The sequence below is a fragment of the Ixodes scapularis genome, unplaced genomic scaffold, assembly GCF_016920785.2.
Source record: "Ixodes scapularis isolate PalLabHiFi unplaced genomic scaffold, ASM1692078v2 PGA_scaffold3__209_contigs__length_174095766, whole genome shotgun sequence".
NCBI classification, from domain to species: domain Eukaryota; kingdom Metazoa; phylum Arthropoda; class Arachnida; order Ixodida; family Ixodidae; genus Ixodes; species Ixodes scapularis.
This window is the reverse complement of record NW_024609868.1, coordinates 33686454-33700064: the sequence shown is the minus strand read 5'-3', so window position 1 is coordinate 33700064 and position 13611 is coordinate 33686454. Positions and strand designations below refer to the sequence as shown.

Below are 13611 nucleotides of genomic sequence, written 5' to 3'. Positions count from 1 at the left end.
ACGCTCTTTCACGTCTGTGGCTGCCCTCTCCCATTTTTCCGATCGCCTTTCCTTCGTTCGTTTTTGTTTTTGCTTTCGGATCCCAACTCTCTTTCCCACTTCGCCCCCTCCCCTGTTGGTTTTCACCTGTTCGTGCTCTCTCTTTCACCGCTCTTTCGCTTTCTCGTCATCGGGAAACGGTATTTAAGAAAGGGACGTCTTCGGCACCACTAACAGAAACACTTGTTTCCAAAGGTGTTCGGACCCCAGCCTGGTCCTGTTCTTCGAGTATTCAACGATCGGCCGTGTTGGCCTCGGCAAAGTTTCTTTCTTTTTGTCGCTCTCAGAGACTGTTCGTTCCCGTGTGATGTTCTTTGGTTCCACACCGGTCTGAGCCACCACCGACAGAGGATTTACCACTTGGCGGCTTGAGAGACGCCCGCGGGGATTTTTCTTCTCCGGCGCTGAACCTCGAACACCTCATTTCACCTGAGTCACCTGTATCAGGTACGTGCTGCTTCCTGAGTCAAAAACTCATCGACCATGCCAAGGAGCCCTTTGTTCCAACGAGGACCTCCTCGTCGAACGTTAATTGAGGACGCCTAAAATGCTTGGCATTTTAGACTGGGATCGTTTTTCTATTACCTTTCCATTGAGTCCGTAGTTCAATCTCGCCCACTAGTATTTCCAATTCCTCACTGATTTCTTTCTACGAAAACGACGAAGATGTCAGAGAGACTAAAAGATTATTGCTGTCTAATCGCATGATTTTTCTGTGATCGAGTGAGGTAAATATTGATGCCGGCATCTGCATGGGCATGCATCTGCACTCTCCAAGGTGGGATAAGGAACGTATCGGTTTTAGAAGCTAGGATCTTGCCTCTTTAGACTGCCGGATCGTTATCACCCGAATAAACGCCCTGCGTTGAACAATAACTATTAACTAAGCAGCGCGAATTACTCGGCGGAACCGAGGACTCGTCGCACAGTTTATTGAAGTTGAATCGAACGATCTTCGTAGAAGTTGGTAACTCGTTTTAGTTTATTCAAACGTTTCATGAACGCGGTAGTTTTGTGACGTCAAATTATGCATTAGGTCGCTTTTGAGACATCTCATTGAGAGCATCGTATCTCATTCGTAACTACGAAGCTGACAATCGAGATTATCAGACTCGGAAGCCCAGGACCAACAGCGGAAGTTAACTCGGTTGGAATTATCCTCGTACAGATCGTGTGAGCATGTTGTGAGGTGATGAACGAGCCAGTACTGAGTTGTCGGCACAATATATATCAAACAGGTAAAAAAAAAAAAAAAAATCTTGGGTCTCGGGCGAAAAAATCCGGAACTACAAGCGGTTGAGGTACTTACTGAACCGCAGTCGCCGTCGATAATCCGCTTAGCGAGATCCAAGTCCCGTATTCTGCGCATTATTATTCGAGTAGATCAACTCTGCGTAGATTTCTCTTTAAAACGAAGCCACAGTAATTGCAGATAACTGAAATGCAACTTTTTAACAGCTCCTCTACGCTCGTATGCCGCTAGTAACCATGAACGAATGTGATTGTGAACATAATAATGTCATGTTTCCATACAGATATTTTTTATGCGCAAATATCAGCGTCACATCTCCCATGTTGGGAAATCTGACGCGTCAAATCTCCTGTCTGCTGTTTCGCATTTCCGCCACCAGGCCGCACCAATTTCTGCTGCAACCTTTAATGGGTGAAACCGCCAACTCCCCCTTCTCTCCTTCGCGTCGCCTCCTTTGAAGTCGGGAATAAGTAACGAGTTGTAAACTTTTTTCGCTAATAACTATAGTCCGTTGCAACTCAAGAAGGTACAGGGCGAGGGAAAGGGAGGCCGGGGAGGAGGAAGCAGACGGAACACTAAAGAAAGGAGGATGTATCCCCGGCTCCCCTCCAGCGTTCCGTCTGCTTCTTTCTCTCCAGCCTTCCCTTCCCTCGCTCTACCTTTTTGAGCTGTAACTTACTATAGTTGTGCGTGTGTCTTTAAATCGTCATCGTACACTTTTTATTTGCGTCATCGCATCGTTGCAATCAAAGGCGCTGCTTGCTTCAATTTTTCTTTTTAAGATAAGATGAATGGCAATCGCTTCCGAAACAAACCCACACAAGCCCTTCTGGTTTGCGAGAAGGGGCGATTTAGTGCGAAGATTACGGGGGTGCAAAAGCAACACGCGCTAATTCAGACCAGACTGGGTTTTTTCCCAACCCTTCGCCAAGAGTAGTTGAGTAGTTGTAAGTAGTTTCCGAGTCATCTTTATATCAGTTGCCGAATCGGCGATCGCTATCCACGATCGCCCTGTCAATGCGCCTCTCGGGGAAAAAAAAATAAAAAAAGTCAAGTGGAAAGCGGAATGGGAAGCTGCCTGCCCCTGACCGTGGCGCAGTTATCTCTCCGGCGGATCTTTGCTGCCGGTTCGTCTGGGGGCCCCCTTATTGGGGCCAGGAAATCAGGTTTGCTTTCACTTTCTTTTCGTTCTTTAATCGGGAGGGCAAAAGACTGACGAGTCCTGTTTGGGGGGGCCCTGCCGCGGGGGAAAGCTGCGCGCCGCCGCTGCACGAATTCCACCCTGACCCGATTTTTTCTTTTCTTAAGAGCTTCTTGCGAGTAAAGGGCGTTGGATATTTTGCCCGTGTCGTTTTCTGTTTTCATTTGTTTGTCGGTTCTTATCGGCGGAGATTACGTTTGCGGGACGGGCGCACAAAACGGCGGGCACCGAGATGCTCTACTTTCACTTTCAATCCGCATCGGTTATGGCGGAATAAATACATCGATTCCACCTTGATCTCCTTTCGGGAAAATAAAAACATGAGAAAGAGCCACGTAGTCGTCGCCGCGGAATCGAGGTTGGTGGCTTTTCCCTTTCATTCGCGGCAGCTTTGGCTTCCCGAGTAAAATAGTTTTATCGGTATTTTATTTTTGTTGTTGGGGGTAGTGTTACTCAATCGCCGACTTTGTGCGAGCTCACCCGCTCCTCAGAGATACGCACTATACACAATTCCAATACACGCTTTCCACGCGCTGCCAGCTTTTTCTACCTGGCTATGGAATATGTTTTGAGCGTGCGCCGTAGCTCTCTTTAGTGACTCGACCTTTTTTGCATGGATGATAAGCGCTAGAGATGTGTATAATCACTGACAATGAGAACAGCAAGGTGTGTCTTGGGGGTGCTCGGCCTCCGGCACTCACTCGTTTCCGCCGCGTGCCGCCGTGCCTCGGCTGCGCGAACGCGCTCAAGTTCGCGTTCGAAAACTCACGAGATGACGAAGCGTTATCGAAAGAATGAAGCCTGCGCCGTGGTGGGACGACTGGAACTCCTCCATGCAGCTCTTATCCAGCCAGTGGCTGTTTTGATAGATGCGCCCACGCGTTTTTTTGTTTTCCTTTTGGCAGTCGACGTTAATTTCCAACAAGACCATCAGAACAATAAAACCAAGCTGCAAAAAGAGATAAAAGTAAGTCAATCTTTATTCAGAGACGACCAGTCTGACTAAAATAAGGCATAATAAGATAATAACGGAAAGCAAAATGACGCAGCTGAAATCTCATCAATAGGACAAAGAGAGAGAGAGTGAAAGATCTTGCATGGTTCCAGGTCGAGCCGCGGTGCTCTTAGCTAGCGTTCGCATTTGGTTCCCGGCGTGACGGCAACGTACTACCTGTGTGTGTGCTGTCAATTTCTCCTCTAAAGTTCAAGATGTTGAAAGTTAACCAGCTCGCCTGCGCGTTCTCTGTGATGTCTAATGTCCTACGCTTTTGTCCATGCAGGAAGAGCCGGCAGAGCAATGGCGCCACGCACCGAGACCACAACCATCACGACCACGGAAACCCGATCCAAGGTGGACGGCGACGACGCCGGGGTCCCGGCCGTGGATCCGATCAGGGGCAAGCCCGAGCCCTTGGAGATAATCTGGATCAACGTCTTCAAGATCCTCGTGATCCACCTGATGGCCCTTTACGGCGCCTACGTCGCTGTCACCGCAGCCCAGTGGAAGACCCTCCTATTCAGTGAGTTTTAGTGTTAAGGCGCGTTCACACTCTTGCAACCGAGTACGACCGAGAAAGACTTCTTGGGACCGGATGCACTGAGCGGAGCTGGTCCTAAGAGATCGCAAGAGGCTTAAAAACCGGTTTGGTCTCTCTCGGTCGCACTCGGTTGCAAGAGTGTGAACGGGCCTTTACCAGTTTCCCTCTGAAGCCAGTATTTTTCTTCTTTTTTTTTTTCTTCAAAATAATGGGAGTCGAACACAAATCACGTAGCTTCCACCGCACTGTCAGCTTAGCGATGAATGGTGAGTTGGGCTGGGCAGTTGACCGATTAACCTTCCGATTTATAGATTAATGCTTTAATCGCGATAAATATTTAGCCGGTGAATCAATTGAGTTTTGAGGTAGAAATATTGGGGGAATGTGAAATGCCTGCTTTACTACTTTGGGCACATTTATGTATTTACCAGGTAGCACTGTTGTTTTCCATTAGGAAGAACACTTTGGCGTTTCCTTATATTGTAACTAACGTTCCGTGTTTTCGGATAAATACGAAAAAATCCGAAAAATCACTCGCCGGTTTGTTTTGTGTCAATTCGGATTTATCCAAAAAACTCCCGAATTTCGAGGTCACAGCGACAAAATAAACAGCAAAAACAACTAAACTCCACTTTCGGTTCCTTTGAAATCTAGAACAACTGACATAAGAAGGCTGCCCTTTAGCACGTCGAGGTTTCTTCGGGACAACGTGTGTTGATACCCAAACGTTACTTATTTTGTTTGAGAATTTTTTTTTTTTTATTTTACGCAGTAAAATAAACTTCAAATTTAAAAAAATCGGGAATCTAACAAAAATAAACTCCGATAAACCCCGAATTTTCAGCGAAAAATAAACTTTGAAAAACACCCTCCGAATTTCACGAGAGATAAGCTCCGAAAACACTGAATCCTAGTTTGTAATCTAGGAATCATCAGGTTTAAAAAATAGCAAACAAATATTTATGCTTAAAAAAAAAAAATTGCTCGTTTTCTTCTTTTTTTTTTGGGGGGGGGGGGGGGGAGGGTTAAGTTTGTTTATAAATAATACTGCGAAAAATGGTATAAAAATACCTACCGGGGGGATAGCTTTACTTTATGTGTTGTGCTTGAAAGCCAACTCCACCAATTTATCGATTAAGGGGCAGCATTTGATTGTGATGGACCTTTTTAATCGGCACCAAACCCTCGAAATTAATTATACATCACACTTTATACTATAGACGCTACTACGCAATGCAAAACCATATGATGTAGAAATACGGGATTTTTTTGTAATGTTCGCGGCTCTCAAGTAGTCAATGCCGGCGATAGCGATAGGTTACGAAATGTGGCGCGTGTCTTCGCCGGGCGTCACCTTCTTTTTCTTTTTACGATGGTTTCACACTTATGCGACTACACAGTTTTAGTGGTGATTGCGCAAGTAATAAATTAAGGCTCGCCTCGACTGAAGTACAACGGAAGAATTCGTGTCTCTAAAACCTTGTAACAAACTAAAAAACGAAAAAAGAAAAGTGAAATGTTTTAAACGTTTTAGGTGGGATTTGAACGAAAATGTCGTGTTTCACGGTCTTGCATGAAGAAGGGCAGAAAAGCAAAAGTGTGACGTCACTCTGTTTTGTCCATACCGACTGGCGTACGCGGTGTCAGCCCCCGTAAATATGCGGTGCCAACGAAGACGCATGACGCACAGTTTTTCCTCCATTGCTGCTGCTAATACCCCGAACTGAGACCCGTCAACAGACCGTTTCACCGGGGGATGCCGATCGCGGTGGAACGGAACGCCTCGTACATCAAGCGCACTTTCCTCGTCCGCCTGTTTCCTGTTTCTTCCCCACCCCAAAGAAGTAATCACGACAATCGTGCTTGGTCGCAACCGACCCGTGACATCAGTCACTGCCACGATCACAGAAATGAATTAATGTGAGGAACCCGATCAATGTGATTCGGAGATAATTGGCCAACCTTGCCTGGGCAAAACGTCTGGCATTTCCCACAGAAGTTCCCATGACGATGCACAAGGCCTCGAGGGAGGTAAACAGCATTGGAGGCGGTCGTTTGGTTACCTCCTCGATGTCCTTAGCACTGTTCTTACCCAGTTATTTCTTTTCATTTTATTTTAGGAGGTTGCAGATTTACGAGATCGAACTACGCGCGGGGCTTAGTAAACATGTTCGTTCTTATAACGTGTTACGGCGTGTTCGAATACCTAATTTATGCCTCGATCCCCTGAGCGTCCCCAGACGAACAAGCTGTGTTGTCAACGCGATTGATGCTAAGGTGCCTCGAGTTGGACAAGAATAGCAATAATAATCCCTGAAGAGGGGGAGCAAGGGGGACAAAGTACAGACACAAACCTCCAAACACAGTTTTTCGTTAGTCTAGCAGATAAATCTCAATTTGTTTCCACGTGTAGGCCTGACCATGATCTGGAAAAACACGAATCGATCCTCTAATGTTCTTCGCAGCTCCCCTTGACGTGATAATTAGCACGCGACATGAGCCCATCTCGGCCGACCTAGTCAAGGCGATCAATGCGGATTGCCTTGATCCAATACCACACGCGTGCCGTCGCAGGAACTCGAAAGCGTCTTTACTTTTTATTTTTGTTGGAGATTAGCGGGAGTACTAGTTGTTTCAAAAAAAAAAATTCTGAAGCCTTTTTTTAAATTTCTAGTCATTGCACTTTTTTTTATTTTTTTAACTATACGCTGGTTGTACGTGCGCTTTAAAATGATAATGCCATCGCGTTTCGAATTTTTTCTCTATTGGCATTTTTTCGTCCAATTAAGCAGCCTAGTTCCTCCTTCTTGAAGGCACGTGGATGATGGACCCGCGATCACTACGAAGCACTCAGTGCCGATAACATTCCACAGACATACGGACTGCTAGACACCATTTCACCTTACGATGGACCACATCAGAGGCTACGAGCCACCAGAGCCAATCCAGAATTGTGCGCGTATCACGTGACCTTTGAGAGAGCGCAGTCACGTGACACGTTCGCGGCGATGAAATGGTAGGGATGGCTCGTAGCGTTCCTCGCGGTCCATCGCAAGGTGAATTGGTGAACAAAGCTCTCCTTCTTCTGGTGGACTTTCGATGAGCTCGTTCGGAGCAGCTCTGCATTCCGGGAGGACTTGGGGTCACGCCGTGGGGCCATAAGGCCGTGGGGCCGTGGGCACTGGCTGCGGGGGCAAGGCCTTATCAACTCCGGGCTGGCCTTGGCGCGCCCGGCGGCAGCCTTCGCCTCTTTGGATCACTCAGCTTCGCGACAGCGCCCTTGACCGAGCTAAAGTGGTTTTTGAGGACGCTGGAAATCGCTTCCCGGGAACGGCTGCCTCAATGGCAATGGGAAATAAAACCTCCCGCTGGGTTCCGAAATCATTCTCCGTCTGCGCAAAAGCCAGCCGGTGTAAAACGCGTTTGTCTCTTCCTCTCGAACGTCATCGCCACTCGGGCACACGCTAAGTTGCCGTGCATCCATACATTGTCAAAGGAAAACCTGTCAAGCAGGACGAGCTCCAAACAAAACTTGGGTTGGCCGAGAGGTGCTACTAACAATAGGTCTTTCAGCGCTGGTGTTTCCTACGTGCTGCGCTTTTCTCGTTTTGACGAACCAGCCACGACGCGTCAAGAGCGACCCTCTTAGGCGTCTTACCTCGGGGGATAAGTGTCTCTAACGTCTGACCTTCTTGTGGTAGGACATTGTTCCGGGATTAGTTCGGAAGTTCCTGGGTCCTAACATTTTTTTTTTCTTCCACTTGCAGCACTCTTCTACGTCGGCTGCTCCGGCCTCAGCGTCACGGCTGGAGCACATCGATTATGGAGTCATCGTTCCTACAAGGCTAAGCTGCCTCTTCGGACCCTTCTTATGCTCTTCAACTGCATGGCTGGACAGGTGCGTGCTTCTAATAGCCAGACAGTAAATTTTCGACGTAGATTTATATTCTAAACTCTGCCTGTTGTAATACTCCACCACGCTGCCTTCTGTAGTGCTTCGACAGCGCGTGAGCTCCCATTGAGCTTGCAAAGGCGAGAGCAAAGCTTAGGATATGTTTTTGCACCGGAGAGCTGGAAACCTGAATTCTGAATTTGTTGTCAGTTTCACACACTTACCGAAAGAGCTTCATGATGATAGGACTGGTTTATACGTGTGTGATAAACTGCTTTACGACTCCTTGCGATTCTCTACGACGCATTGTATGAACTTCGGTTGCCATGGGAACCATTTCGTATTAAAAAGTAATAAGTGGTCGTGAGGCGGGCCGGTAACATTCGGGCGCATATATATCGGGCAGACTTTAATCTTCGCAAAAACAGCAGGAAAAATTCCAAGCTACCTTCCCGTTTCCGAAACGGATCTCGTCGAACGCAAACTCGACTGCCTTTCGCCTCTCGCGATCCTCTTGCGACATCGATTCGGCGCACGATCTTTGTATTCCCCTGTTTTCGAGGCCGTCTGCTCGCCAGGCTCTATAACTTCAACGAGGCTCACCTGTGTTTTCAGCCGCGGTTTTTCTAGAAATCTGTGATAAGCTGCAAGCCTGGGGCGGCTCTGATATTGCGGATACAAACGCGCAATGTCATATGCAAATTAATGGTTAAGAAAGGGCCGTCAAACTGGTTAAGAAGTACTCCTGGGGACAGGCAGCTTGTGACTTTTTCTGCGTTCGAAGGACACCGTAAACCAGATGCAGAACCAACGTTGCGAACGTTTTTTTAATTTTTTTTTTAAATTGTTTTTCAAGGGATTAATCATTGCCTAAGGCAGACGACTAGTAACGCATTTTTTTTAAGATATGTTTTTCGCGTTCAATGGTCTAAGTGTCATTTAAACAGATCTCGCGATACAGGTATTTTAATTTTTTTATCTTTTGAAAACTTGTTTTAGTCTAGCAGGACTCTTTTTTGCATGTGAGTCACTTAGATCCCGAATTAATGTTCCTACTGGCAGCACACGCTTTTCTCTTTTGTGTGTTTGACATCGTTGAGATAGCCAGCTTTAAACCAGTCTAGACAAATTAAACCCTGTACCTGGTGCCGATGAACAGAGAAGGTTATTCTCTCCGCACTACATTAGTAATGTTTTTAAGTGAGATCACTCTGCTCCTTAGCTTGCACGTGATCATAGCCAGTTAATAATAAGTTTTAGAATACGGCTGCACCTATGCGGTGCGACGGCCCAAATTGCATAGGAGCCCTCCAAGAGTAGGGAGTGCCATATTCTAAATGTACCTAATGATTTCGAGTGCTCACACTTGCAGAAAGAACCCTTTCAAAACTTAAGCCAACCGCGACAATTTTTTTATATTTCTAATTTGAACGGGAGATGGGTTGTTAAAAGTATATTGAATGTATATACGTGCATTTCCTCTGGCGCTGTAGAAAAACTAGCCATGCTGACGTTGTGGCTTCTCTCTTGTTTTTCGCAGAATGACATCTACGACTGGGTCCGGGACCATCGCGTGCATCACAAGTACTCCGAGACGGACGCGGATCCGCACAACGTGAACCGCGGCTTCTTTTTCGCCCACGTCGGATGGCTCATGTGCAGGAAGCATCCCGAGGTCACAAAGAAGGGGAAGGCCATCGACTGCGCCGACGTCTACAACGACCCCGTGGTGCGCTTCCAGATGCGGTAAGGATCCGATCTTCTCGTTTGGAAAAAAGGGGGAGGACGCTGAACCGAAATTCGAGCTCATAAAAGAAGGCTGGAGCGATAGGCGGGTCGCTGCAAACCCCCAAAATATCACTCATGAAGCGATATCTAAAGAGCCGGGTCACACTTCTCATACATCATACAGCCTGGAAACACGAGTCACCACAATATTCATGGTTCGAACTCATTGTAATGCGGTATTGGAAGTACACACCTCGCCGTGACTCGCGTTCGAATCTTTGTGCAGACTGTCTTTTGTATGACGTATAAGCAGTGTTACTCCGGCTTAATGGTCGTATGTATTTTTGGAAAACAGTCCGCCACTGAACACGGCCGACAAGGCCCAGGAGAAATGTCACGATTCTGATTCCTTCTCCTTTTCGCTTCGTCCCCTCCAGTAGGTGAACCGAAGTGAGGAGAACAGAGGCAACACCGCTTTCAATCATTCTCAACTGTTTCAGGAGTATCGTGACATCACAGTCCTCACTTGATTGCGCCCTTTGTTTCCAAAAATACGACCATTCGTTTGATATATCAATGTATGATGTTTTGGAGTTCGTTGCGTCCCGTTCAACTTCTTTGCAGCCTTGGGAAATACTTGTAGAATGGACGAGTGCAGGCGGCCTCCTGACATTCTACAAGGTGTCTGGTTCTCTCCCCGGCAACATTCCCGAATACTAAGATTTCAAGTTTGATCGTGCAGCCCATTCAAGAACATCACCAAATTTCTCAATCCGTGATCTGCTTGGGTATGCATATAAGGCGTAAGGGGCACTGAAGCCAATATTGAAAAAAAAGGTCGTTTTTGATCTTATATTGATTAAAATGTGTTAGTTCCCACATATACCAAGTCCTCTATTACGGAACTGCCTATTCATCTCAGGGAAATAGAAACACATGTGGACTCTTTTTTTCTCGCGGATATATTGATCCGTATTGTGTGGACCAATGAAACCCCTACAATTTGCGCAGATTCCGAATGATTTTATTATAACTCGTTTCGAAGAGATTCTGAGAGGCACAAATTCGGATAAGGCTTCTCTTCTTCACTGCGGGCGAAGCCATCGCTTGCAACTCGCCGACAAGCGCCCTTGGTCGACCTCGTCACTCGACGGAAATTATTCCCAAAAATGGCGTGCCGCGATCTTTGAGCATGTTTTTAATGAGGAAATAAGCTAGGCACGATTGTTATTTCGGGTTCGTTGGATGCTTAGAGCGTCTAGATTCAGTTGCCACCACAAAAGGACGATCTCAGAATCGACTTCAGTGCCCCTTTAATGTTACGTCTTGGGTGAACCAGTGGTGAGTCTGAGTACGCGACCGTCATGTGAAGTTTATTTTAGGGCGCAGATAAGTCTTTTTTCTTTGTTTTCATATTATACAGCAATAGGTCTGACCCCCATTCAAATTAATATAGAAAAGCAACATGGACCGCATTCGTGCTTCGCGAATCTTGCGACTGTTGCTCAGCTGGTTGTTTTTTATTGTTTTGTGGGTACGCCGCTTTCTTTGACAATACTGTGCCTACCTTCTTCCAGGTATCACATCCCAATGACGATCCTGTTCTGCTTCATCATGCCCACCATGATCCCCCACCGCTACTGGGGTGAGGCCAAGTGGAACAGTTTCTTCGTGGCGGCCATCCTTCGCTGGGTCTTCCAGCTCAACTCCACGTGGCTGGTGAACAGCGCCGCGCACATCTGGGGCCAGAAGCCCTACGACAAGGCCATTTCTCCATCGGAGAACTGGCTCGTGTCCGTCCTTGCAATTGGCGAGGGCTTCCACAACTACCACCACACGTTTCCCTGGGACTACTCGACCAGCGAGCTCGGCTGGCGGTTAAACCCGTCCACGATGTTCATCGAGGCCATGGAGAAAATCGGTTGGGCATACGACCTCAAGAAGCCCACCCAGGAGATGATTCAGCAGAGGGTTCAGCGGACGGGCGACGGGAGTCACCATTCACTCCACGCCCACGACCACTGATCACCGTGGTGTGCTGCCTCACCCTCACACCGGTGCGGCCCTGACATTTTATAGTGAACCCGAAGAGTGTATCCAACGTAGTAGCCTGTCGGTATAAAAAAAAATATATGAACAATGTGAGGCTGCCGCTCGGATTGTTGCAAGATGGAGTGAAGTTTGGAAGGCTGGATGATCTCGCACGTACGTTTCTTCTTTTTCCCTTTTTTTTTGTTTGTTTTTTGTGGTAGCTTGAAGACGTACTTTACTATGTTACCGCATGTTTCAATGAGTCTGAACTGTATTTGTAATTTGTTCTTGTGATTGTACCGCTTGCGATGATTGTTCGACGGGAAGAAATGACTGGAAACAATGCCGGGTCTTTCGACGACGCTACGAACGGACCTCACGTGATTAAGGTTGTACGAAGGCATGTAGACTACTTGGTCGAGTCGTAACCAAAGGTTGAAATATGCGGTGTGCGTTCTGTATTGATGCACTTCCCTATGCCTACTACGATCAGAGGGTCCTTCCTCGCACGATGCTCTGAACTGTAAATAGACCATACGCGATATATTTTATTATGAATAAAAAAGTTAGCAAGCGAAAACTCAGCGTTGCTCTTTGATCTGAACGTTGCGGAAATAGGCTTCTCTGGGTTCAATATTTCCGAACGCTTTGTCGCATCGAACAGCACGAGGGAAAGGTATCTAGCCCACTTTTCGACCCGTCGTTGTATTGCAACTATAATACACCAACTACGCATTGTTAACCGCTCAATCTGGTCTAGAGTCCCAATCCTACGCAAAACAGTCGCATAAGACTGCTGATGACTTGAGTAAAATCACTTTTACAAATATTGTTTTTAGGGCAACGAGATTTGAAACTTGTAAAAACTAGGGCTGGGCGTCGAATAAAGAAAAGAACCCCGATTAATCGCTTTCTTTTAATCGATTAATTAATCTCATTCATTTCATGCATAATGCATTAAAAGCGTCAAAATTATATTTGATTTGCCTTTGCTGAATATATGTTAAATGGGGAAATATGGCAATTTTGATTATGGATCAACCTCGATGTGTAGTTGAGAACAGTTCAAATACATTCACACCCGAATTCTTCAGCTGCATGAAGCGAAGAGGTTCGTCGCAACTCTCCCACCAGAGTGGCGTCCCTCGATTGTTCACAAAAATTTCTGCTGTACCAAACGGACACTCGCACGGCATCTAAGTGACCTGGACACATGTAAGTAACCTGCGCTTGTCTGGAGTTAAAAATCTCGCCCCTACACTTTACTTCAAGGTCAAAATTTCACCTAACGTTCGCCCTTCATAGAGGTATACCCGTTGACGTCGGAATGGTGAAAACTTAATTTTTACTTTTTTCCTTCCGTCAAAATTCTACCCATTAACCGGATAAAAATATTAATCGCCATTAAATCATTAATCGATTAATCATGAGGCTAATTCCAATACCAGAGCCAATCGACCGCAATAAACGGCAGCATTTTGCGGTTTGAACGAAAGCTCTCATGAGATAGACATTAGAGAGTTTTAGAATAGCGTCGTCGCCATTGCGTATGCGCCGAACGCTAACCACGTTTTGTGTGTCAGCGTACGCTATTTTTCGGAAATTGCGTGCGTACGCAGGGAGTCTTTGTGCTCCTCCAATGAGCATTCGTAACGAGAAGTTGGCTAAAGCCAAGACGAGTACAGTTAAAAAAATGGCGTTTCCCAGGACCATGTCTGCGGTCGCCTTGGCTGTGTTGTGAGTGCGACGTCGGCGGCATACTCGCGACTGCGATTTTCAATACGGGACCGGCAACTTGATGCTTGCGACGCGCGAACATTTCTCGGCGAAGGCAGCGAAGGTACCGTGTGCGAAGGTCAGTACACGAGACCTCTCTTGCCGAGTCGGCGTAAGCGGACACGACCGGCCGACCGCTCGCGTCGCAGTCTCA

The 13611-nt window shown here is 46.8% G+C and overlaps 1 protein-coding gene across 1 annotated transcript; it reads left to right on the top strand.

Annotated features, from left to right (window-relative positions):
* The first annotated feature begins 211 nt into the window (after window positions 1-211).
* Window positions 212-12261, top strand: LOC8036648 (acyl-CoA Delta-9 desaturase). The gene is made up of 5 exons (XM_002411945.4): window positions 212-486; window positions 3773-4012; window positions 7798-7928; window positions 9463-9668; window positions 11228-12261. Exons 2-5 carry the CDS (start codon window positions 3790-3792, stop codon window positions 11673-11675), a joined length of 1008 nt encoding a protein of 335 aa, XP_002411990.3. The 5' UTR covers window positions 212-486; window positions 3773-3789; the 3' UTR covers window positions 11676-12261.
* Window positions 12262-13611: the final 1350 nt, after the last annotated feature.